Consider the following 27,910-nt stretch of genomic DNA (forward strand, 5'->3'; position numbering starts at 1 on the left):
ACGAGTGAATTAACTATTCAGCAAAAAGCACATATACTTTTGTTATTAATTTCAAAGATAGTTCTTTATTTAACAACATCAAACAATAATCAAAAACAGATAATCTGAGGATTCCATCCAGCTGTTTCCTGAAAATAGCCAATGAATCCACTTTAACAACATGGCTGGGTATCTTGGTTTACATTCCCACCTCCCACATTTATATCTTATTAAAAAACACATTAAACATGTTACAGAGGAAAACAGTATACATTCAGTCACAGCGATCTGTCTAAGCTACAAAATAAAGCATGTTCTATTCACAGACATCTGAATTAGGTTAAACAGAAATGGAACAATATTCAATACACAATTTTAAACTTGTGTTCAGGTAGTATGTATCCAAAATACATGACTGAAGTATTTCTGAATGTCATTACAGAGGAGAATATTAAATATTAATTTCAATTTGTATTAAGATTTTATCAGACTTAAATGACTTCAATTTTTTGTGTAATAGCAAGTCCTCTTTCAGATGTGTAGGCAGCCTTCTGACTACAGTGCAGTGTTGTTTAAAGGTTCAGTGCATGGTGTCATCATGATTCACAATAGATTATCCATTCACACAGTTTCCAGAGTCTCATTTCTTTCTTTTGTAGCATTTGTATCGTACACCGTGTCTCTTCTTTTGATGTCTTCGCTTGTCTGATTATCACTTTTGAAATTTCTGGAAATGCTGTAGTATTAATTTGAATGATTTGCATTTATTTTACAGTCATTGAATTGAATGCATTGTGTTGTTTTCCAATTTAGTAGCATTTGATACATTCAATGCAATAACTAACTCATTTATTTACAGTATTCATAAAGGTTCAGTGAATAGAACATGATGAGTGCTGTGCATCGATTAACGTATTTGCATTGGTGGATATTGACATCTTTCATGACAAAGTGTCTTTTAGAAACTGAATCTTACTGTGAACCAAATATGCTTTAAGATTGTTTTACTTCTACATGGAATTTGGGTGGACGAATGCTGTGGATACTACAGTATTTTGAAGTTCTACTGCATTATTTCCTGTACTTTTCGATTTGTGTTTTTTTTTCTTAATTTGTGCGGTTGATCTCTTACTCCTTTTGTAATTTCTTTTAATCATTGTTTTTGATAGGTCAAGCAAGATCTTCAAAATTATCACAGCAAATTGTACTAGTTAGTTTTTGAAACTTTTGTATGTGCTCATCAATTCGATTGAGATCCTTTTCAACATCTGTTATCAAATGATTTATTTGTTTAGCAATTTCAGAACCATCTTTGAATTCCTTTGCTTTATTTTTAATGATTATTATATCAAAAATCATGGTGGCTGCGGCAAGAATTCCACCAGCCACTCTGACAACGCGGCCTGCAACGCTGGCCCCCGCAGCTATAATGTCATCTAAAGGCCCAAGTAAGTTCACAGCCTGGAAGCACTGGCACAGCATATTATTTGCCATATTTTCAATGTAAGAAGCATGATCTTCTCTAAATACTTTCATCATTTGGCCAACATATTCAATTATGTTTTGGAGCTCCCTCATGTGTTTCTGTATTTCTTCCTGAATTTTTTTAGCATCATCTGTCTTGTTCTTGGTAACAAAGTACTTAGTGATATCTGAGGTTAGGACAGTGGCACCACCGCTTACTCCTGCAACAACCCCTCCAACTGTAAGTGCTAAAGAGGCACCAGCAGTAAAAGGAGCAAGTAGTATCCCACCAATAGTAGCAGCTGATCCTGCAATTCCAACACCAGCTCCCACAATGCTGCCTACTGCAGTGCCCTTGTGGGTTTTTTCAATGCCCTCTGCCAGGGTTTTCATAGATCCCACAAAGTTGTCAATTTCTATCTTCTTTTTGTGGTACAGAAGGACTGTGTAATATGTGAATTTCTGTTGAAAGACACAGAAATTAGAAAAAAAAACAATGCATTGTACTAAACATAAAGGAACACAGTTGTATACAACCTCTAGAAGAATCAGAATTATTTTAGATATTATATATTATACAATTAGTATACATTTACAGAATATTACTACATAATAAAACATTGTATCTTATTCGTACCATTTTGATATCTCATGTACTTCGACACACAAAACAGGACCCTGAAAATGGTCCTGTGATCAATGGTTCTTGATCAGACTATATTTAGGTTTCTCATTGCGTTATTTACCCACATCCAGAACATATCTACCAGATTTCATGTGCCTTCAGGTTTAATTTTTTTTTCCAATTTGTGATTAAAAAGGTAAATGCAGTTTATTTAGTTTTTTGATAGCGTACCAACTGCTATCATAATAAAAAAATAAAATATTTATACTGATTTAGATTTATGTGTTTTCAAATGTTTTACGTTAAGATGCAATTACCAGATCTGTTGTGTTCATTTAAAACATCATAAATTACAGTTTTGGAAAAAATGACAAAGAACCTAAAGTATTATTCAGTGAATCCGTGATGATGGTAAGATAGTGATAGTAGATCCATTCAGCTGATTTCTCCTTAGTGTAACAGTTTATGTCTGTTAATTCATCCTCAGAAAAGTATTGACATTCTTCCACAGATTAATTAATGTGAAATTCAGATATTTGTTTTACTTTGTGAGTTAAATGTTGACCTATTATATCTATTATGACTAAACCATATTATACAAAAGCATATACATTTTTTTATTACACTAATATATAAATATGGTGTGCTGTGGCCTCTAAAATATTTAGCTTTTTTCCAAAAAAGTTGGAGAGTAAATTAGGTTCAACCCTGAAAAACTGTAAACTCTAGCTCATGTAAATTCCAATTTCAAAACAATTTCTCCCACAGACTGCAAGATAATTAAAAGCAAAATCTGTGGTCTACTTAATAAGTGACAGTGACAAAACACTGCACTGCAAAATTAGGAGATCATTCAAGTCATGAGACTGTTTCTTAATGTGTTCTTGCATTTCTCCAATGCTTTATGTTATGCATCTTATTTTCCGAAGCAATTTTTGCACATAAGTTTGTACTAGTGAAAGACGTTGTGATTTATATACAGATGCAGCCATTTAAAATGCGCGGGCAATACCGCATTATTTTGTGGTGCGCTTTACGCAGTTTACCGCGAGTTACCGTAAATTCTCCTATAATACCGCAAGCAAAATAATAGTATCCGGAATTTCCTGAGCTAATAAAGCTCAACCTCTCATGTTTGAGTTGTCGCCATCAAAGTCTTTAACGAAGATATCACTAATAGTATTAATAATGAATGACCTTGGACAAGCTGTAAGTGTAAATTCAAAGTATTGTAAAAGTAACACCACAGCATTTCGCAATCACGCATTTGTTTCCAATCATGCAAAGTACAGTAATTTTTGAGAATCGATTCACCATGCCTTTCACATGCTCATAAAAGAGATTGATTTAGGAACATAAACATATTACCATATGCAAACTGTACTGTATATAGTATGTATATGTATATTTAATGTCTTTACTGTGCCCGTTTAAGTATTGAATATTTATATGGAATTTTACCATTGAAGGGAAATCTTAGTGCCTGAGCATAAAAAGAATAGGAGCATACTGTAATGCGTGTGAAGGCCATAAATGATATTAATTTTGGAACTTAAACATACAGTATATGGCTGGTCTCGGTACTTTAAAGAAAACATACAGATGCAGCCATTCAAAGTGCGCGGTACAGACACGTACCAGAGGTAATTGGCTACGGCGTCGCGCATTGTGACGCACGATGACGCGCGGTACCACGGTACGTGATTGGTTGACCAACAGGGACACTCGTGGTCCGTTGGTCTGTCGTAGAAAGATTTACAGTAAACGTCTTTATGGTGTCCGTTTTAGTATTTAATATTTATATGGAATTTTACCACTGAAGGGAAATCTTAGTAGCTGAGCATAAAAAGAAAAGGAGCATACTGCAACGCGTGTGAAGGCCATAAACGATATTAATTTTGGAACATAAACATACAGTATATGGCTGGTCTTGGTACTTTAAAGAAAAAATACAAACCAATATTCCATTTCTCCCTAAACATTTTAAGCATCGAAGTCTTTAACTAACGTGATACCGGAGTCAACAAGCATACTTTTAGAATTTGATTAAAAGGGAATATTATATGGAATTGCGTATCTAAAGAAATTAATAACGATATAATTATATTCATGTACCGCAACACAAGAATAATGCACGCTGTACATTGTCTGTTGATAATGTTTCTGTAGTGCTTTTTCAGCACTCTGCATGTGACCTTGCTGGTGGTGCAGTGGATTAGGTTCTTGACTCCCATGTCACACAGTCTGTGATTGAATCCCATGGGAGCCATGAATTTCCTTTAACAAACATTTCTTTGAAAAAATGAAACGTTTCCCTGCGTCAGAGATTAAATAAAACCTCACTCGCACCAAACAAATGTATATTTCTAAATATCACAACATGATCGAATTTAAGTCATTTTAATAACAATGAATAGTCACCTAGGCATTACAATATAAACATTTATATTGATTTAAATCGCGTTTTGATTTAAATCGCAAACGCGGGTTTAAATATATGTGTTTTTTGATTCACAATCAGACAAATGCAACATAAATTGATATCTTTGTCTTCTAAGTATCTTAATAAACTTTCAGCATAGCTTTCTCCCCGTTTAGATTTATTTTTCTTGGGATCTTGGGATCAAACGTGGAAAGATTAGATTGTAATCGTTTTTATTTTTTAAATACATTTTAGAAAAGTGTAATCTATACTAAAAAGCTGTACACCACCTGCTATAAAGATACATATTGTAATACTTTCAAGTTCGGATAGGACAGACACGAGAACTCAGACTTGCGGAGTTAAAGCAAATTAAAGCCTTGATTTTATTTATCACCTTTAAAAGTGGCATCTCAAAGCAAAGTAAATACCCAACACTGATTGTATCCATCTGTCATGCTAATAAAGCACCTTGAATTGAATTGAATTGAGGGAGAGAGGGGGGAGGGCGAGCGAGAGAGCCAGGACAGACAGGCAAATAAGATACACTCCACAGACATTCACAACAGCGACATATCATAAAACGTTTGCACATATAGTTAAGGTATTACTTGGTTTTCAAAGTGCAATGAAATACAATATTGTTGTTGTTGCTGTTATTGCTGTTTTTATCCTGTAAGGCGTTTTGAGAAGCCACCTTTAAAGGCGATATATAAAAGCGCTGATTCTTATGGCATGTGTTCTGCCGGGGATTAAAAAATGTTTTTTTTTAATCGCGTATCTAAGGAAATAGCAGTATAACCTTGTTCATGCACAAACAGTGGCATGTTACATTATTAATTTGGGTGTCTCCTCTTGCCAGAAAGCTCTAAATTGCATTTTGAGTGCGTTTTTTGGCTTTTTTAAAATTGCAACCCATAAATAAAGCTGATACTGTTTAGACTTTAAATTATTTAAACTGTATTACAGCAGCACAATGGACAATGCAACGTAAATTGCAAAAATGCACTTGGAATCTGTCCAAGCCCTACTTTGTCAGGCATTTTCTTTTACTGCAACGGACATAAAAACTTCCTTGCTTTTAACAGAGCGTTTCATAATTTCTAACTACGAAAATTATTTAAACTGCGACACTTATCATTCAACCAGAGCTCGAAATATCACAAGGATCCCCAAGAGCACAGCAAAGACTGTATTAAAAGTATACTAGTGACAAACTAGTATACTTTAGATCTTTTTTTCTGAACCGGGGAAAATCTGATCATGTTTCTCTATAACAATAATAAAAAACATTATTTTACATATCACCTTTATGTGATATCACCTTAAGGACAGCACATACAAGGGTTAATTGCACAATGGACCGCGCAAAGAAATTTAATATAGTCTTCTTTAGGTGTGAGGGCAGGAGTGGATCGCAGAAGGCATAATCAGCAAATTAGGAAAACAAAGAACAGGACAGGTGAGACGTTTATCCAGAGAGCAAGTGATCAGAAATAGGAACAGCTGTTACGCCCAGGTTTTACGCTCTCTCTGCTGAATGAATAAAATAATTTTATTAAAAACGCGTTTGCGTTTGTCTGGGTATTTACTCTGTAATCTGTGGTTTACATCTACTGTATTGCTTTGAGATGCCACTTTTAAAGATGATATGTAAAATAAAGTTTTTTATTGTTATAGAGAAACATGATCAGATTTTTCCTGGTTCAGAAAAAAGCCGATTAAAATCTGTAATCTTTCCACTTGTATGTCATCGGAAAATACAAGAAGTTTCTGCTTTGTGTAAGGATGGTATCAACAAGTAATCTAAGTGGTGAGAAAGCTGTGCTCCTCAAAGCGCTTTACAGGATAAAAACAGTAACAACAATAGTGTTAGGCTGGGCAAACGATTTTTTTATAGAAATACAAAATGAGATATAATGATGTGTTCCGGCTAAGACATTAACGAGTACAACCCCTCTCTCTGCGGGAGGGCTGGCTGTGACGAATTAAACCGGTTTCACAGGTATTTTCAAAGTAGAAGGGGGCGAGATTTCTAGCGAAAGACACCTCCCCCTCCAAAACCAAGGAAGTACAGTACTTACTAGTTAAGAAAGCTAGGCTTCTCAATGAAATCGCTTTAACATGCTAATGCGTTGGTGTAACAGTCCGGGCGTGGCAAGCTTTTAATGTCAACTCGACTCGATTGGAAGACAATGAACATATTCTAGCCCTAAATGAATTAATAGCAAACATGGTTTACATAAAAGACATTTTTCCAAGAAAGTTTATAATAGTTGAAATCTGAGCCTAAATAAAAAGAAAAAGCATTTTCAGAGAGCAAGTACGCTGTGTTTATGTAGAAAAAGTGATTAGGTTTATAAGCAATGTAATTACTTATTCGTTTAAAATGCTATATAAAATAAAGTTTATTATTAATTTGCTGGACAGAGTGGTGAACATTATGGATAAGACAAAGATAACGATCCTGATCAGTTTAGAAATCTGTGTACGCTGTAAGGTTTTTACTTCTTAAACTTTTAAAATACACGTTTCGAATAGAAAGAAATCATCTTCCTGGTACAGTATGTATAGCAAACCAGCACGTCTTTTTTCTCCAATCAGAGGGGTTAGACGCTCGGTTAAAAGCAAAGGAGATTGTCTGTTATAGTGGACATAAAAACAAGAGTTCGCTGGCATTATATCCTAGAAGACACAGACCGGCACCAGACCGGGAGAATGCCCGCAGTATAAAAGAAAATGCCTGATGAACTAGGGATTGGACAGTTTACAAGTGCTTGTACAATCGATGGAAATGTTCAAATAAATGTGCAAAAGAAATAAACAAAATAATCATTTATTTTTTTATCATATTGGCTAGCTAATGTCCTCTCTTTGCTAGTTAGTGGCTGTGTTTCTGCGTTGGGTAGCAACGGGTGACTGTTCTCAGGCGGAAGATGTAAACAGCTTAATTTTCGTGTTAAATAATTTTTTAAGATTAAAATTCATCCTATACAGCAATCACATATTTGGGTACCGTTTCATAAAACTTTCATGCTTAAAATGTTTAGGGAGAAATGGAAGACTGGTGTGTATTTTTTCTTTAAACTACCAAGACCAGCCATACACAGTACAGTTTACGTACATACAGTAATGTTTATGTTCCTAAATTAATATTTAATTTAGATTAAACCTTTAGACCTTCAGATGCGTTATGCTCCTCTTCTTTTTATGCTCAGCTAATTTGAAATTTCCCTTTAGTGGTAAAATTACATATAAATATTCAAAACTAAGCGGATTAAAATGTGCACAGTAAAGACATTAAATGAAATAAATCTTTTCACTACCAACCAATGCACCACGAATGCCCCTGTCGGTCATTTTGGCCAGCCAATCACTTACCGCGGTGCCCTGCGGTGGCTTGTGGGTAGATTACCATACCGCGGGTTTGTACCGCGCATTTTGAATGGCTGCATCTGTATCAATAGTACCACTATTCTGTAACAGGTCTTTCAGTAAACCGGTGGACCAAACAATTCAATAAGAAGTTTTTAATTTAATGACAATTACCTTCAAGGAGTCTTTAAGCAAAGGGTCCAGGTGAAGGGTGCCAAGTTCAGAAAACACAGTCTTGCTTATATCATCAGACCCTAAATGAAAACATTTTAAGTGCTTTACTCCAACAGCATAAAGCACGTTAAAAAAAAAACTTAGCCTGTGAATATCAATGTTTAAAGATGTACACAATCTTTAGAAAATGTGTCTTTATAAACACATGTGTAGTTCTCAAGTGAATGACTGATACCTTTTATGTTCATTAAGTTCAGTGAGAATTTCAGAAATTTTAAATTATTTTTGTTTTGGAATCTTAATGCATGACAACCCCTGTAATACAGTACAAGCACCAGTAAAATATAGCAAAACTTTGTATTCATTAATCACAGTGTTTTGTCGATGCAATATACAACAGGACAGGATTATTAAAAAAATGAAAGGTTAGTTCAAATGAAAATAATGATTGTATAATTTTAGGACAGCACTAAAAGTCAAACAAATCGGATACATCTCATACAGTTTTGGATCTTGGATAGAAAGAACATCTTTGCATGTACAACAGGAAAGACTAAGCTGTCAGAAGTGAAATCTCTTTGTATTCTGTGAGTCCTAGAACCTAAATAAATTGCTATTATCTCACACCAGAAAGGAGAGATTGTTGAGTTCACATTCATGACATTCATATCACATGAACTGATAAAGGTAATTCTCTAGAACAGGTAAACCATAGCACAGTGTTGAAGGTATTAGTGCTTAATGTGTAAGCCTTTTGAACTGCTTTTCAATTGGCTTGAAGGAAGGCTTGCTTAAAACATTAGACTGTGTCTGGGATCTACTTCCATCGGATTTCAGCTCTGCCATCAGTAGGAAAGAAAAACTGTAAACTAACAACTAAATATTTGAACAATTTTTTTTTTGGTAACCAGACTGAGATTCTGTGTCCCCTTCTCCACAAGATATACTGAGTTAAGGAAACTCAAGACCTGAAGAAGGCTCCACGGCCGAAACGTTGTGTTCTCTTTCTTCTTTTTTTCAGCATGGAATAAACCTATTATTTGTTCCTTTGCAGCCTATGCATGCTGACGCAGCTACCCACCTGTTTTTAATACATCTACTTAAGAAAGTTAGGTGTTAGCATAAACTATTAGTAATCAATAATATTAAATTTAGCACTGTAATAAATTGTTGCACTTTTCTCCACATCTTGTAATACCATATTTTTATTGTTCAAATGTACATTAAATCTTTCTATCATAAAATAAGTTAAATACAAAATTAAAGAAAAAATAGGGTAAATATAATTCAAAATATTTTGCTAAAAATGTTAACTGTTTATAAAAATAAAATGTATTAACTAAGGAATAGGATGGCACAGTTGTTAGTGTGCTTTTTGTATGTTTTTTTATAAATACATAAATACAACAGTAGTACCAGATGTCTCAGTGGCTCTCAAAATTAAATTATGCATGCAAACCTGTGAATTAGAAAGATAACTAAGATATCCATCCATTTTTAACGGTGGTGAAGTGGTTAGCATTGCTACCTTGCAGCACTGGGGCTGTAATGTAGGGCACTCTGAACGAGTTAAACTTTGATGCAGGAAAAATGTATTTCTATACATTCTATATAAATGTAAGCTATACTGATTCTCCCCAATGTAGTGCAGTTAAAAAAATATCTCTGATGCAGTTCCTAAATTAATATAGTTTATGACCATCACACGCTTTATGCTTCTCTTCTTTTTATGCTCAGCTACTAAAATTTCCCTTTAGTTTCCCTACCGGCCATGTAGTACACAGCATTGTGGGATAATCGTTTATTTTAAAGGGAACATAGAGAAACTAGGAACTAGAGAAATCAAGAAAGGCTTTTTTCAATACAATTAATAGATGCACATCCTGTTCACTAGGTTATTTAACTCCACACTTAGCAATCTCCAATATGTTCAGAATTTGATAGCCAGAATCCTGTATTACTTTGAGATGCCAGTTGTAAAGGTGTTATATAAAATAAAGTAATATATTTACAGTAATTTAAAGTATATATTTAAAGTAATAACTTAACAATATATGTAAATGTTTTATGATATGTCTTTGTTGTAAATGTCTGTAATACAGATGCAGCCATTCAAAAGTTTTTTTATACATAGCATTCAGAAATACAATCGAAAATAGTTTTGTGGTGTATGCGTAGATGAAACTTTTCTAAAATGTATAACAAAATTAAAGACGATTAAAATCTGTAATCTGTAATCTTTCCACATGTAATGTCATTAGAAAGTACAATAAGTTCCTGCTTTGTCTAACGATGGCATCAAAAAAGAAACCTGTGCTTGATGATAATAAAGGGACTTAGAAGTCAAAGAAAATTATTGACGTTGTTTAATTTTAAACACTAAGTTATGAATGCAATTGGTGCTTCACAGCCATTGTGCATTATTGAGCTCTGCGCTTTCTCCTTTCCAATGCTACCTCTCCCTCTGACACAGTGCAGTGGGCAGCACACTGTTTTCAGAGCCTCTGATACGGGAAAAAAAACCTGCTGATCTGTTCTACATACCAGGAAGATAACAGAATATTATTTTTTTTAATCGAAACGTGTGTTGTGTTTATGAAATTCGTGTATTTTAAACGTTTAATTAAGTAGTAAAAACCTTACAGCATAAAAAGAGATTCTAAGCTGATCATGAGGAAGAAAAATCACCCATTTTTTAAAAGTGGTTAATAACTATCGAAACCTGTTTTTTAAGCTTTTAAAGTCGTGCAATGTCTAAGTAGGAACACAACATTATATCTTGTTTTTGATTTATTTTTTAAGAATTAAAATAATCATTTGACCAGCCTAATTTTAAAGACCTCTTTTTGTGAAACTTTTCACAGCCTGTACAAAAAACTATATACACAATACTGCTGACAGCAGGAAAATTCCTATTCTTTACTCAGCAGCTTATTAAAAACAGCCCCCATGGTGTTCAAACCGATTTTCTTTACACAGAAGACTGACACAGCTTCGCACTGTGAACCTGTTTTACTAAGAAAACATGTGTCCGTGTGGGAAGGTGGAGTGTCTTTTGCTGGAAGACTCATCCTATCCTACTTTGAAAAAAACAGTGAAACCGGTTTAATTCGGCACAGCCAGCACTCCTGCAGAGAGAGATGTAAACCGCGCAGCGCCAGGCGAATGCACAACGTTAATGTAGGGCTTTCGGGCTCATGTGGATTTACGCCCTACAACCTGTGGTACCACTTTGTACATACGGTACGAACATGTGATATTTAGCAATATAAAAAATGTCAATATACTGTAGTGTCCATAATATTTGCTATTTTAGTTTTTCAAAGAAATGTTTATTTGTTAAAAGAAAACTCACAGAGATTGCTGGATTGAAACATCCAACCTCATGCTTACACATCAGTCACTTAAGCTGTCATGCCGCCAAGGCAAATCATAAGACATGCACTGAAACAGCAATACACATATCAATATAGAACTATAGCTATACCGTTATTAATTTATTTAGATACACAAATCCATTTTATATTCCCTATTTATCCAATTCTAAAAGTATGCTTTTGTTTATCCGATAACGAGCGTATTAGCAAAGGTTAAAAATATCAATTTTTCACGAAGTATATAAATGTACAGTAATATGGTCAGAAGGAGCAAGTAAAAACATTTCAAAATAACCACATGTACTGTAAGACTTTGATGCTTAAAATGTTTAGGGAGAAATGGAATACTGGTGTGTATTTTTTCTTTAAAATACCAAGACCAGCCATATACAGTACAGTTTACATACAGTAATATGTTTATGTTCCTAAATTAATATCGTTTATGACCTTCAGATGCGTTATGTTCCTTTTCTTTTTATGCTCAGCTACTAAAATTTCCCTTTAGTGGTAAAATTCCACATAAATATTCAATACTAAGCAGATTAAAATGTGCACAGTAAACAGATTAAATGATTAAATCTTTTCACTACTGACCAATGCACCACGAGTGCCCCTGTCGGTATTTTTGGACAGCCAATCACGTACCGTGGCATATGCCGAGGTGGCTTGTGGTTAGTTGCGTGCTGTACGGGTTTGTACTGTGAACCTTGAATGGCTGCTTCTGTATATACTGTATACTGTATCATATAAATATACCACGATCCTTGAGCAGAGAATTAAATTTCTGCTGCGCTTGTGGAAGACACAAGACAACTTAAAGTCAATTGCTGGTCCGCAGTCATACCAAGCAACAGTTTAAAGGTACAGCCTTGTGGAAACAAGTTTAAACACTGAGTTTAAACACTCAAGTGCACAAAGCACGTCAGGCCAAAAACTAAGAGCACCATGGGAGCTCATTCTTTGTGTACTGAAATGTTCTTAAAAAAACAGACGTAAACTGTAACAATTGATAAAACAACTTTAAAAGTATTGTTTTCAATTAAATTGAGCCGACAATTTAACTTACTGTGAAACCTGAAGTATTCTTCTCTGATCTTCTTTATGCTCTTCATTGTTTCATTAAATATTTCTTTGTCTTTGTGATTCTGAAGACCTCTAGTGTATTTATCCTTTAGATTCGTAAATCTTTTCATGCAATTCTTTTTACAAAGTTCATTCAGCCATTGGTCTTTCAGTTTCTAAGTGGAATGGTAAAATTTGATGGAAATTCATGTTTTAATAAGCAAAGAAAAGGGAATATAAACAATAATTACAGGTTTCCTAAAGTGCTTTTCCTAAAGTTTCAATTAACAATATGTTTGCTGCTTCAATGAAGATATACACTTTGTTCTTTCCTTTTTCTGCACTAGACCATATCTACTAAGGCATACAAAACCATAATGTCACTTTTCCCTTTATTTTATTATCAAACTTGTGCATCTATGTATTCTTTTTCTGTTAATGATAAATCAATTTGAAAAACTTTTGCGAAATGTGATACAACACACAGCATGGCATGATGAAAATTAATTTAGGAGGCGAATGTTACTTGGGAAATATTAGTGAATGTGTTGCAATGCATTGCTGTTCCTTAATGTGACACAGTTGATTTTAACCTCTGGTACTCTAATTCTCTATTACATCACTTCCTAAAGATCAGTAAATACGTCTGTGGTTGTCTGGTTTTTTTTTCCTGGACTACTGATGGCATGAATGAGTCTTGCTGTTAACCAGGCAATTTGTTTTACTCAAGCAGGGCAAACCTTCACCATTCTTGCATCAAAAAAACCCATGTATTTTGGCTTTTTATACAGATTTCTAAGGAACTCGTTAACATCGGTCATCTGTGCTTTGAGCTCAGTATTTTGCTATCCCAAAGAACATATAACACACCTATCTGCTGACTAATTAATATTCATGTATGCAATGAAGTAGCTATTAATGTAAAACCTAGACACTTATACTTTCATTGCTCTTCAATAAACAGTGTAATTATTTTCACTAGATTAAAAAATTATTTAGGAAGATGGGAGATATTCAGGTTTTCAGAAAATATTAGCATTTCAGCCTTATTGATATTTATATGTAGCAATTGTGTATGCTTTTTATAAACAAAGTAAACAAGTTAGAACTATTTAACAATGAAATCAAGTACAGTATTCATTCTCTACTGATATTTTAATTTAGTATTTAGTATTTAATGACAAACTATTTTTTAGATTTACCTGTAACTCCTTCTTCTTTAATTCCTTTTGATTCGTGCCGCTGGTATATTCCAGTTTTTTCATGAACTCCTCAATTACTTTGTCACATTTTTCATTGTAGTCTTTGCACAGTGCATCTTCATTGTGTGGAAGGTGAACTTCCATCTCTGTTACAATATTTTCCATGTTATCTTTTGCTAATAGAAATGTTTTGTTTATCCAGGCCTCATTCATTTCCAGAGCAGCTACTGTCAGACAGACATTGTCTTGTTTGTTCAGCATGTTGATGTAGGAGCGAGCCAGCTCCACAAAGGCTTCACAGAGGGGAAAAGAGTAATGTCAGGTGGTGATATGTTGAGATTAAGCAAATGAGAACAAACAAAATGTGTATATTTATACTGAAAAACCATAAAAATACAACCAGTAATTACTGGAACTGACAGCACCTGTAATGCTTTTAATGCCTCAAACACTTAATAAAATAATGAAAAGTTCTTTGTAATATTTCCTGGATTTTAAAAATATTTAATAATATTACAGGGCAGTAAACATTAATATTTATCATGCTTTGTGTGAGATCCATATTTGCACTTTGAGGCATTAAGAGACACATCTGATTGACATTCCCAGACATAAAGTTGGGGCAACATGTCAAAGGAAATTAAAGACCAAGGGGCTGAGTTTCCTTTCTTCACTGAATGAGTCCAATACTGGAGAACCTTTGTGTCCTCCAGGTGCTGCTGTCAGTGGCCACATGGACTTTTTTGATATTACAGAAGCATTTCTTTCTCTCTGGGAAATCTTCTTCCACCTGGTGAAGGGGGTGAGATTACATTTTGACTTCTTCCCAGAAGATTGCTTATATCTCATTTCTTATATTCTCAGCAGTAAAATAAGTGCTGAGACGAGTTTTTACATTTGGTTAACTGATTTTTCAGAAATTAATAAAATTAGTTTTTAATGTAGTTTACATTAAAAACAAAGATGGATTTTCCCTCAGCTGCTCTAATTTGTGAGCATTCCTGAAGTAATTTCCTTAATTAAAAAATACACATTCTTTCATTAACACACTTTTCATATTATTACTATCAATATACAGTAATGAAACACATTAGTATTGCAACAATTGCAGTGATAACATTCAGAATTATTTGAAACATTAATGATGTAAAAATTCATTGGTTGTCCCTGTTTAAAAAAAACACATTCTGCATGAAAATGTAACAAAGCAAATATGTATTTTCAGGAAAAATATCACATCTTTCACCAGAAACTGAGGAATAAAAATGAAACTGCAATTAGAAATCTGCAATGTAATTATTCGTTCTTTGAATTCTGATGAGGACTGCATTTTAAATTCTAGTTTCTTCAAAGTATTATAAGAAGAAGAATCATACATACAATCACAAAACATTATTGCTACAAAATGTGACAATTTTTCCTTACTATTATTTATTTAATGTATACCAGCACTGACATCAGTTTATATCAGTGTATATACTGTAAACGTAAACGTTTTCTCCTCCTTGCTCATGAATTCATTCCTCCCCCTGTCTCCACCTCTGCACCAGCCCCTCAGCCACTCTTCTCTGAACTGGGCTTACAGTTTCCTCACCCTATAGCCTGGGAACATGGGTTCAGCCAAGTCTCTCTATGCATTGACATCTTAGTTTACTCATTTAATGATCACTCTTGAATACACTATATACTTCTGGGGAACCAAAACCATGTGTTTTATTTTATTACCTCCCAGTATAAAATAGGTTAATTTGTCCCATAAATATGCTAAAACAAAGGATGAAAATGGAGACATTTTCAATGTGCCAATGTAACAGACCCCTCCCTCCACCCCAACATCCTTTGCAGCAGGTTCCTCTGGCTCATCCTTCAGTAAGGAGGCAACACTAATCTCCGACCAGCACTGTCAGTTCCTCAGCCAGGTGTACTGTCCAAAGTGTAAAGCCAAAGTGCTAAAAAAAGTGCTTTTTTACGTCAGCTCATTCCATTTTTAGAATTTGAACAAGAAAATCAAGAGATGTAATTGACAACAGTCGCATAACTGAATATCCACTGTCATTTAACAGAGCTGCTTGTGAAGGCTTTACCTCCTGGTGTGCAGATGAGACTTTTCACTGCCTTGGGAGCAGACTGTTTATCACGAACAGTGGTCACAAAGGTGTTGAGTGATGTTAGAAAGTCATGGTCTAAATCTTCATCTTTCATTTCCGGGAGTTTTCTGAAGAAGAATCAAGTACATATGTTAAAAACACTTAAGTAAGCATGCTCTTATTACCAAACTTACATATAATAAAGAAATGTAAATAGAAATTATAGTTTACTTAAATTTATAAATTATAGTTTACTACTTAAAATGTGGATCCATCAGGTAAGATAGAATAGGATTTTAGGAACAGTAGAATGTTATAATTATTATAATAATTAGAGTGATAATTAATATCATATTATGATGTCAGGCAAATCAAAATAATAGGGGTACAGGGGTAAGACTAAGTGACAGAAAACAAAACTGTTTAGCAGAGGTGAAAAGCAAATAAGGAAGAAAAGATGATCTATGAATAGATTGTGTCTCACTTGTTTTTTCCTCACCAAAACAAATCCTAATACATTAGCAAGGATGTGAGGGGACAACAAAAACAGAAGGTTTGAGTTTGAGAGGAAATTACAGACAGAAGTAAGCAGAGTCTGTTGAGTACAGATGATATTTGACCCTTCCTTTCAAATACTGTACACACACTGGAAAGGAGAAATTATATAAAGCACAGCAAACTTTCAAAAACAAGAACAAAATGTTTAAGTATTTGGCAATTCCTGAATAGTTTATTATATTATTATATATAAATAAAAAGTATACTTACTTGAGCGCTTTCCCAAGAGCTGGTTGTGGCAGAATATGAATTTCTGTTTTGTCAAAGACTTCCTTATATTTTGTCTTTGTTTCTTTATCCAAGGCATTCAGAAACTTGTCCTTAAACTTATCATGATCAAATTCTTCAAACTGGAAATCTCTTATCAGTATATAGAACAAGTTCGGAAGGTAATCTTTAAGTGACTTATTTTTCTCCTCACTGACGAGAGACATCTGATGTACAACTTGTAAGAGGCAGCTGTACTGGGTTTCAGGAAAAAAAAAAATCTATGACGTCACATTGATAATGGCCTTTGATTAAAAAATAGAGTTTAACATTGCTGATATTTTTAAATCACTGAACAGTCCTTCGGATGAGACGTAAAACCGAGGTCCTGACTCTCTGTGGTCATTAAAAATCCCAGGGCGTTTCTCAAAAAGAGTAGGGGTGTAACCCCGGTGTCCTGGCCAAATTTCTCCATTGGCCTTTACCAATCATGACCTCCTAATAATCCCCATCTATGAACTGGCTACATTACTCTGCTCTCCTCCCCACTGATAGCTGATGTGTGGTGAGCGGTCTGGCGCACTATGGCTGCCGTCGCATCATCCAGGTGGATGCTGCACATTGGTGGTGGTGGAGGGGAGTCCCCATTACCTGTAAAGCGCTTTGAGTGGAGTGTCCAGAAAAGCGCTATATAAGTGTAAGCAATTATTATTATTATTTGAAAAATTCTTAACACTGCATCACTTACAATAAGCACTTGTCCATTTCAGAGTCCCAGGAGAGATGGATCCTACCCAGGAATCAATGTGCAAAAGGCAGGATACACCCTGGACAGGACATCAATCCATCACAGGGCATACACTCACACCAGGGCCAACTCTACCAAACCACTTGGTTAAGCACCTGGAGGAAACCCATGCAAAGAGTATGCAGAGAGCACCCCAGGAATTACACCAAGGGCCCCAGTGCTGCAAGGCTGCAATGATAATCACAGTGCCAATGCACCACCTGGTTTAAACATGGATAATAATATTTTCTTATTTATAATCTCTTTGTTAGTCAGAAACAATAATTTTGATATTTGTTTTAAATTCCAATATAAGTCTTCATTGTCCTTTTTTTCCTGTAATGTCCTGTTGAAATGCTCCAGAAATCTGATTTTGGCTTTTATTTTGGCTTTTATTGGACTTTTGCAGTTCTAGATAATTAGATTGTTTCAGTTTCAGTTTCATATGATTAGAATATGATTAGAAGCTGTCATAAGATTATAAAAAATATTTTACAGCAGACTTCATTAACACTCTGACTGCACATATGTACTTGTGGTTCAGTACTGAAAGGGGTGAAGTGAAGTGACCCAGCAATGATATTAACTAATTCTCCAATTAGACAACTCCACACAGCTGGTACAGTAACAGTACTGGGCATCATGGGTGACACAAATCAGCATAAACAAAGATCACCACAGCTCACCCCAGAATTCACTTTAAACTGAAAACTAAATCTGCTCATGAAATTGGAGGATTATGTAAAGCTCAAGATTTCTTTTTTAGTAATTTATATTGTTGTATAGTTTAAAATGTTTTCTTCCCAAGGATACAGAATTTCTTCAATAGCGCTTCTGTCGATACATCCTTTGATGTTGAAGATTATACTGCTGGACAGCAGTGTTGTCAGTAAAAATATAGTCTTATCAGTTATGAGCCTATTTTCACAGTCATCCAATCCCTCAGTATCCAGAAGCAGGAGACAGGCATTTGTGTGGAAAGGGTGTGGTCTGGACCACATCCAAATGCCTTTGGTACATCCTTCCACTCCATGTCCAACTTTGAATCCTTGGTCTTCATTAAAGAACCGAGACAGCAGGTAAGACTTTCCAGTCCTGTGCTTACCCACAATGCCAATCACCTCTGCAACACCTGTCATTCCTGACAGAACTTCAGCTGCCCTCTCATTGAGTACAACTTTATCATTCTGGATCTCAATGAATATCTGTGGAGTTGCCATCATGCCTATTCTGCTCCTGGTAAAATAAGAGAAAACTAACTTAAGAATACATTAACTCATTTTTCACTATTTTATACTATGTGAATTTTGTAAAAATTCTATAGGTTCTGATTCTTATTAATTCATTCAGGATACCTGTGCCACAACAAATTGACTGTAAAAACATGTATACGTACTATAGCTGTCAACAGTTAATGTATATTGATTAGTTTTACACATTATCACAATTCCTTGAACCAGCAATACAAATTGATTCTGAAATTTGCATTATAAGTCAAAGTCATAACTTGGAAGTGATTATATAATGGAACAGTGTTATAAGTTGGTGACTAACTCCTGATTCAACAGCAGCTAGGCAACATTCATTATTTTGTGATCACAAATAACTTAAGGGAGTAGACAGAGGTCTGATTTATGCAAGATTATTTGCAACCATGAAGTCAGCTCTGACTGGATGGCATAAAAATGTGACCTGTGGGAAAACTGGTTTGCCTATGGTTATACTCGATTAGAGCAATACAAATATGAAAAATGCCATTTGGCTAATTTTCCCATTTGGTAGTTAGTTAATTGATCTGGGGACTCATTCAGCTGTTTCTTGAAAAATAAAGACAGGTGTCACATAGAAAACAAAATAAATTCACCTCCCGAATCACAACCCAAATCTCTAATCACCACCAGAGGGCCCCACACGAGAAAACCAATATCACTCTTCCCTAACAGCCAAGTGAATATCTCTCTAATCATCATCACCTTTAATTAGGAGCATTATATTAAAGGCTCAAGTGGCTACTCTAGCATTCATGCCAGGACCATGAGCCTTCAGCTCAGATAATCCTCTCTTCTCTACTTCAGAGAAATAAAATCCTTAACTGAGTTTTAACATTTGCCCTAAAAACCTTCCGAAAAGCTAAGTATGGACCGACTACAAGCTGACTTTCTACTTCTGTCTGGGATATTGAGCCTGAAACCGGTGAAAGGTGTCGCTAAAACCCACACAATGTCACACAGGCTGTTAAATTTAACCATATTACTGTCTAGCTTGTTCCACACTTTGCTAACAAGTCTGCATGCCTGCATCTCTGAATAATGGGGAATTTATTATTCTTTGAGTTTCTACAAAGGCTAGAAGGACTGTGAACCTCTCTCAAGGAGAGATAAGAATTGTACTGAAACAGACATAAAACCATTTAGCCAAGAACAAAACAGGGCTAGTGATTCTCAAGTCAAGAGAGGTGATTTCCCAACACCTGACACAAGGCCATAATTTAAGGGCCACTACTTAGTAAGAAATGCAAGAAGGACTTTTTTTAAGATTCATTTTAAAGGAACTGACCAAACATACCTTAAAATCATCCATAAATAGATATTTTATTTATCACATTTAAAAGAAACAGAACCAACTGCATTAAACTAAGAGAAACAATGGATATCTGAGCAAATGCCTGTAACTACTGTATCACTTGTATGGTCTTAAATTAAAGAGCAATTCATAATTAAACAGATGGAACAGTTGGAATCCTGGTTACAACAAGCATTACTGTAAGGATTTTTCAGATTTTTCTGATCCATCAACATCGATTGAGGGTCCAGGTTTGAGTCTAGTGAATACATGAGGATACAATCCTCTCCAATTGCTTGTAAAGCAAGTCAGAATTTTGACCTATTAAAATTGCATCCTTCATTCTGTATTGATAAAAGACTATATTAAGTACTGGATGTGTTGCCACATGTTTCATTCCCTTACGAAAGCTTAAACCTAAATTATTAAATTAAAATACAATATAATTAATCATTATCATTTCAGAAATAAACAGGCTGTACTTGTTTGGTATCAAATGAATGGGCAAAGCATGAGTAGGTCAGAAATCTAATAATCTAATATTAACTTTGTAAATTTTACTCAGAAGAAGTTTTGAGTTTTCTCAATTATTGGATATTTTATCCTGTCTTTCCTGTTAGAAGCAATAAAAATTTCTGAAGGCAAGATATGCAAATCACAGGTTTGAACTGGCCAATCAGAACCCTGGAAGAAAAGACTCTGGTATGTCTTTGTCTGAGGCTAATCAATAGAGCAAGCCAAGAGCCACACTTTGGAAGTCTGGAAGTTTTAGAAGACCTTAGGTCCTACTAGTGGATGTCAAGTCTAAAGGAAGTCAGCAGACAAGGGAGAAGAAGTAACAAAGAGCTCAGCTAGACAAGAGGAGTAAAGTCTGATCCACTGCTCCACCCACTCCAGCCAGCAGCCCATCTACATGAGCTCCACAGCAACTCTGGATCAGCTTCTGAGCAGAGTCACAGCAGTCTTCTACTTAACAAATCCGCACCAGATGATGCCTACTTCCCCGCTATCCAAGACATAAGCAATACGGACGCAAAGCTTTTTTAGTTTGCACTGTTCCTTAATATATATATGTATTTATTAACTTTGTGTTTGGTTTATCTTGATAAAGACTTAATGTAACATGATGCCTTCTGCCTCAAATTAGAATTTGACTTTGTTAACACTACTCTATAACTTAGCAACTTGCACTTTTCAAATTCTCTATTTCCAACCATTTCCACTTTCCTTTCCAAAGGCCTTTGTTGTATTAATTGTATTTCTAATAAACTCATCTGTTTTAATAAACTGAAGGAATCTGGATTTGAATTCACACAGATCAACCTCACCTTTATCTTGAATTAGGAATATTCAGCACAGTGGTAATTATCACATTAAACTGGCTGTGTTTTCAGAGGATATGGTCATCTAAGGGTTGGTGTGGTGATAAACACCAGATCACAAGACCTGTTTTATCCTTCTATTGGTGTTTCAGTAACCTCGGACACATGGTTTTGGTCTTGTGCTGGAAAGTGCTTACAGCAGTGCCTAACCTTTAGTCACATGTGCTGTACATGATTTATTGAAGATTCAGGCAACCCTCCAAAACCATCTGATGCACAGCTTCCTGTTCTCAGCTTTACATATACTTCCATGTAGTCCTCACTTGTGTCTTCTAATTTGTATTTAATTGTGATGAATTTGTCAGTACCTTTGAGGATATTGAATACTTTATCAAATCCCCTTGATCTTCTCTGTTCGAGACATAAAGGCTTTGGTCCTTCAGTCTGTCAGTGTAGGACATTCTCCTGAGTCCCAAACTGTATCTGGTAGTTATCAGACCTAATTCTAACAGGAATATATATATATATTGTTGTTGTTGTTGTTGTTGTTTTAGTGTGGTGACCAAAAGTGTACACAGTATACCAAATGAGGCCTTACTATTACTATATTATGTGATTTTAACCTTTTAGTACTCCTGTTTGTCATATGTCCAGAGGCCATTTCCAGATGGAATAATGTCCCCTGAAACATTCTGTATTAATTTTGTAAGTACAGACAGTTGAGGCCTGGTTGACAGCTTAAATTGAAACTAATATAACATTCCCTGATTTGCATTCTGCTCTAATAGATGTATAATCTAACATTTTGTTTTGCCTTTCTTTCTTAATGTTTTTATTATTTCCAGGAATTGTCTAGAAGATATGTGCTCATATTATCCAATGTGTATACATTGCGTGTTCATGACTCGCTTGTGAGCATGTTTCCACACCTGTCTTTTCCTGATAATAACAGCAGAGCTGACCCATGTAAAACTATCCTCACTGTGAGGAAAAGGACTGCTTACCTTCCTCTTCTCAAGAAAATATGTTACACAGGCTCCACTGTGACTCTGCCATGTAGGAATGTTAATTAATTTGGGTAGTGTGGTGTCATATGAACAGTGACTCACACACCTGGGAACTGACAGGCAGCTGTAGCACCAGACAGTTGCACAGAGAAATTCAATATAAAAATTGCACTCTCCATTCAACAAGATATATTAACATGTCCAACAACTGCATAGCTGCTTGTTTTAATTTTCATAGTAAGGGACACACTGTCACAACTACAGGAAGGGCTCTGTTTCAGTCTCACTACATTTGTTTCCACTGTGCATTTAAAACAGCCTTAAACTTTGAATAATACAATTTTATCTGTCAACATTGTAGTATGTACTGCATATTTCCAAACTTCAGTATCTCAGATTTACTGGTTTAACCGTAATTAACAATAAAACAGGATGTTTATCTACTTACATGGGATCTCACTTGTTTAATGTTTTGATAATTTAATATCCTTATTTTTAACTTAATCTCAGCAAAATGTGTTTCCAGTGCTTTGGGTTTTACAAAAGAAACACAAATCTGGAAATAATTTCTCCTGGTGGCATAACTCAAGGGACCAATTGTATCGACCCCAAAGCAGCGAACCAACTGGAGTTCAGCCTGTGCAAAACTAGTGAGCAAACTTAAGATCAAATGCAATGAACATGGCTGAAATTTGTCCACAGCTCCATTCTGAACCTGTCCTGAATTACAATGAACCCAAAGTAACAACTGCTGCCCTCTAGATATTATTGTAGTAGTAGATTAATTTAAACCACCTCTTCACAGGTTTTAAGCAACTCAGTAGCGGACTAAGCACGGGATCCCATTAGAACTTTCCTGAACATAGTGGAAATGATACCTTCACTAAATGATGAACTTAGCATCTTTAGCTTGACATTTATTGTAAAATTTACCTACAATACTTGAGGGGCTTTCCAGACACAACAATTATTTATCAATACAAGTATTTATTAATAAAAGTGTAATCTGTTAATAATGAAGTTTAATATCTATCTTTATCAGTAGCTGTACTACAGATAATGCATGTTTAACCTAACACTAACCCTTTTGTATGTGATAGTTAATTTTTCAGATAACCAGGGGAGGGAAGAGAACTGAAATCAAGGAAATACAAATTGAAATGGAGTGTAATTCTTACATGTGTTCTGTTACATCTGGGAGTTAATTGAATAGATTTGTTGTATTTTTCTTTGGGATTTGACTCTTCACTTGTGTTTCTCAGGGAAAGCAGGGATATTGGGGATGCAAAGAATAAGTTGTACTGTATAGGCAAAGGTATGGGTAAGTTAAAGAAAAAAAAAACATATTATTAAAAGTGATAATCTAAGACAATTCTTTGGAACAGTGTCCTTTCTCATATCTGTGGCTGTGGTCCAACAATAATGGTGTCGAAATGTGCGGAAAGATTTGGAGACGAACAGGAGGCCCATCCAGTCGGTAACAAGGTTGAGCAAGACCGCACATGCCGCAGTGACGGTGCTGTTAATGGAATAGTACACAGACCACATGAAAGGCAAGGAAAAGGTGGTTTTAAAATTTCAAGATCAGAGGAACAGCAATTAACTGAAAAGATCTGTTACAGAGCTCTAAGTTTTCCTTTTTAGAGCTGTAAATGTAACTTGTTTTTGTAGATCAAATCCACATATTGATGTTAATTCTATTTAAAAAATAAAATGACTAACGCTGTTGGACATTAGATGATGCTTTGTGTAACATTTGTTTTCACTCAGCTGTAAGGAAAATGCACTACGCGCCTTTATTTTAATTAAAAACTCTTAATGTAGATGAGTTGTACAACAAACATTACAACAAATGCAGCCCCTGAAGTTGCATAACACTTACGTTAAAATTATTGCAGACACAAAAGTAGCTTATGCCTATTATAACACCGAAATAGCAATGTGTTTGCTTTATTTGTCTGAAGGATCTCTGTATGAATCAGTATAATTTATCAATGGAAATAAAAACTGCTATAATACATGTTCAAGCTTAACACGCACCTGCTATTATCGTTTGTTCGTTTGTGATTAAATGCAATTGAGTATCTCATAAGCAGTTACCTTCTTTGGTTTATTTCAATATAAATGCCGTTCTTAAATTCAAATTAACATTAAATTGCCAAGAACATTCAGTTATATATTAACACAAGACAGATAAATGAATAATTATGGCTGACATATTAACGCACTGAACAGACTAATTGAAAAGCTCTGATTCAGAGCACCGGCAGTTCTTGCTAATTTGAACAACAACGATGCTGAACCCTCAGCAACGTACTAAACACAAGTTCATTTGGTCCCCAGCTTTTTTTGGTCCCCAGCAGTTTTCGTTGCATCTGAACTCAGAGCTGGAGATGATCTCCTGATAGTACCGCATTAAGTACTCCGGAGCTTAAGCAGAGCGTGCTAAATCTGAAAGTTCGTTGAAATTGAATGATCTTGACACAGTGGCCTGTCTTGTAATCATGAGCCGAAAAGGTCGAAAGACACATCCTCACAATAAACACCTTTGCATTTCTGGGCACTTGTGCCATCGTTACTAATCTATTCTATCTGCGCTTCCAAACTATTCAATGTTGAGATTTTGACAGCTACATTTATGTATATGAAATACTATGAAGGCAAACATAGGATTACTGGGACTCTTAGAAGCAGAACTAGAAGAAAGCAAAAACATTATAGGAGTCCCATTTACTAAGGTGTATTTGCCTAGATTTTAGTTCACTTCACTCCATAGAATATTAATCTACGTCACAGTATGTCTCCCAGAAATCTATCACAAATGATCAAAATGATGACACTTGCTTCAAGACTGGAATACAATTTCAGTTTTATATTTCAATACAGTATATTAACAGTCACTAATGTTTAAATTAAGTTCATATTAACGATATTATTTCAGTAATGCGTTTCTCCGTCATTCAGAACTTTCCCTTGCGATCTGCTTAGCACTGTACTAACTTGGTTAGTGTAGTAACCTCTAGACGGCAGCAGCTGTTTGTGTTTGTTGCAACAGAGGATATATTTTAGTGCAGAGATAGCGACTAATTTCAGCTGCCAAGTCCTCTGCAATTGGTATTAGGAGTGATTTCCTTCGCTTACCTTTGTGCTGGAATTGGTCAGTACGATTCAATTTCTGTGCGGTTCCCCTCTGGTCCTGACCACAGCTCAGTTCTACAACGATGATCTGGTGTGCACAATAAATCAGCTATATTATATGTTGCTTTTAACCACAAAAAAATGCATTTGCGTTAGTCAGTTAGGTTAAATATTTTTATATCTGTAGCTTCTCCGATAAGAGGAGAAATCAGAAATGATAAAATGTCTAATTTAAAGCAAACAGATACCCATTTCTCTAACGTAAATGTGGGAGGAGACACTTCTATGGATTTTGTATTGTTTCAAAGTATTTGAAAATGAAATTAGAACATTTCTTGAATCTGTTTAACTGGAAAAAAAGATTGACTGGAAAAAAAGATTTTCAGTCCTAATCAGATTTTAATTTCCTCGAGGGCCACATTTTCTTCGGAAGAAAGGCCAGATGGCCAGACACAGGGAGGGTAGGTATTTTATGATGGAGGAATACGTAATAAACAACACAATTTACACTTATAATAAATTAAATGAAATCCCTTATATTGTAATATTCAAATGAACAAATAAAACTAGAAGAAATATTCACATACATGTGTGCAAATTTAATGCGATATTTGGAATTGCTTCAGTGACAGAATGTCTGTTTCATCTTTGTAAATGTTTGTTCACACAAAATGTGGAGGCAGAAGACAGAAAACTTTAGAAAAGTTGCTCGTGGAATGTTCTTAAAACACCTTTCAGGCAGTGATTTATGTTTAACAAATCATTTTCCTTAAACAGATCCCTATACAAGTCATTCGCAGCAAAGTCAATTACTTCGAGCGGCAATTCAGGCTGAAGATCTTCAACTTCACTTGCAAAAGGGTTCTTGAACAATCTTATGTTCTGTGAGATACTGTTAAAATCTTGAAAACGGTCCTGAAATTTCTGCTTCAAATGTGAAATCACATTTAAAGTGAACGGGATCGGAAAAGGTTCGGCACATTCATTTCTGTACTTTTCACAAGTTGCGAACTGAACAAAATTGTTTGCTGCCACTTGTTTGTCCAAAAAGAATTATTGTCTGAAGAATTTTTGTCTGAAGGATTTTACGAGTGAAAACAAATCTGAAATTATAGAATTTGAAACAAATCTGAAATGATAGAATAGGTCGTGTCCTTTGAGTCATGAAAATATCGAATTCTGTGCGTAATTCACTAAATCTCTAGCACTTGGGTTTGCTGATCCAGCGAACCCCTCAGTGGTACGGAACGTCCGGATATTCACTTTCGATTTCAGATAGGAAGTTTTTAAACTGACGATGATTAAGGGAGGACTATCGTATAAAATTCACTGTCACTATCCATTACTTCAGATAATTGTAATTTTTTATCGCACAAAGCCTGCTGATGAAAGATGATGAATACAGTGCAAAATAATCGTTTTTTCCCGGGTCTTCTGTGCGACGAGCAGTTGTATTAGATGACAGGTATATTTGTTCGAGCAAAGCAACTTTTTCTTTGTATATGCTGCCCATCAGTAAATGGTTTCCCTGCCTTAGCTATGACGTGCTATTTTGAAACTCGCCCTTACAATGGATTCTGATTGTTGTGATCGCTTTTTTAAATATTTCACGCTGATAAATTAAGTTTTTCTTCAGTGCTTCTACTTTATCTGAAATCATTTTGCCAATCACATCTGAGTATTTCTGTGCTTCGTATCGTAATGCCTTCGGATATTATACTCCTTGAGAACAGCGACGGTTTCTCTGCGTATTAAGCACAACGCTTTATATTGCTTTCAATCACGAAATAGTTTTCTCATTAAAAATACGGCACTCTTCGTCAACATTTCTCCACTTAGCTGACATTTCGATGTAAAAAAACAATGCAAGAAAACTCAAGCACAACAAACGTGAACCTGAGGTAAAGGTTATTTAATTTAACACTTGCGCGTAAGCATGTAGTGGTGACGCTTTCCTCTGTTCTCGGGCCGGATAAAGATACCGTAGGTTGGAGACACTTGGGTTAATCCATTCGATCGCTGCATATTGTTAAATGCGGTGAACTCAGCGTTCTGTATAATGCGAGTCTGTTTAAAACCGTTCCTACAGCTGTATCTGAACAGGAGGAAGCGACAGTTACAAGCTGTACAGCTCTATCCTGTCCGGCGCCCTTTATCCTGGAGTTTTCGATAGTTACGTTTAAATCTCCTGTCAGTAACAAAAAAAGCCTAGACTCCAAACTAATCTCATTTCTTGTACTTGAAACAGGTCCAGAGTGGGGGCTCTCTCTGTTAGTTTCAAAACTATTATTAGTTCAGACTAATTTAAAGCAGAAATCTAACATGCCAGCAATCTGCGCCACACGATACCTCCTTGTCCGAAGGCTGTGCTGAGTTTGAGATTGTGACTGATCGAAACAAATGATCATCTCACCTGTATCCTCCGGTCCTCCTCTGTGGTGCGAATCGGTAAGGTGGTGAAGGGGATTACCGCGCTGGAGTTTTATAAACACACATTTCCTTTCACTTTCGAGTTTTATCATGACTAGAACAGGGAGTAAGTAACTATCCTTCCTTTCACTT

At 35.3% G+C, this 27,910-nt stretch overlaps 1 protein-coding gene across 2 annotated transcripts; it reads right to left on the reverse strand.

Annotated features, from left to right (window-relative positions):
• Positions 1 to 37: 37 nt before the first annotated feature.
• On the reverse strand, positions 38 to 27,910 carry LOC148663489 (guanylate-binding protein 5-like). Of its 2 annotated transcripts, XM_088631381.1 has the most exons (9): positions 27,762 to 27,910; positions 25,352 to 25,436; positions 18,133 to 18,555; positions 16,536 to 16,784; positions 15,765 to 15,895; positions 13,681 to 13,973; positions 12,483 to 12,654; positions 8,040 to 8,119; positions 38 to 1,905 (listed from the first exon to the last, which is right to left on the reverse strand). In XM_088631381.1, the coding sequence occupies exons 3-9, from the start codon at positions 18,540 to 18,542 to the stop codon at positions 1,150 to 1,152; spliced, it is 2,091 nt and encodes a 696-aa protein (XP_088487507.1). In that variant the 5' UTR covers positions 18,543 to 18,555; positions 25,352 to 25,436; positions 27,762 to 27,910; the 3' UTR covers positions 38 to 1,149. The 2 variants fall into 2 exon arrangements, with proteins under 2 accessions (XP_088487507.1, XP_088487509.1); XM_088631383.1 differs by lacking the exon at positions 25,352 to 25,436.

The sequence above is a fragment of the Lepisosteus platostomus genome, chromosome 5 (genome assembly GCF_059453375.1).
Source record: "Lepisosteus platostomus isolate fLepPlt1 chromosome 5, fLepPlt1.hap1, whole genome shotgun sequence".
Classification (NCBI taxonomy): Eukaryota; Metazoa; Chordata; class Actinopteri; order Semionotiformes; family Lepisosteidae; genus Lepisosteus; species Lepisosteus platostomus.

Coding starts and splice junctions, on each gene's coding strand:
- LOC148663489 (XM_088631383.1), bottom strand. CDS start 18,542: ATGATGGCAACTCCACAGATATTCATTGAGATCCAGAATGATAAAGTT. Junction 16,785..18,132: donor AGCGCTATTGAAGAAATTCT/GTATCCTTGGGA, acceptor AACCCAGTACAG/CTGCCTCTTACAAGTTGTAC. Junction 8,120..12,482: donor AGAATACTTCAGGTTTCACA/GTAAGTTAAATT, acceptor GTTTTCATTTAG/GGTCTGATGATATAAGCAAG.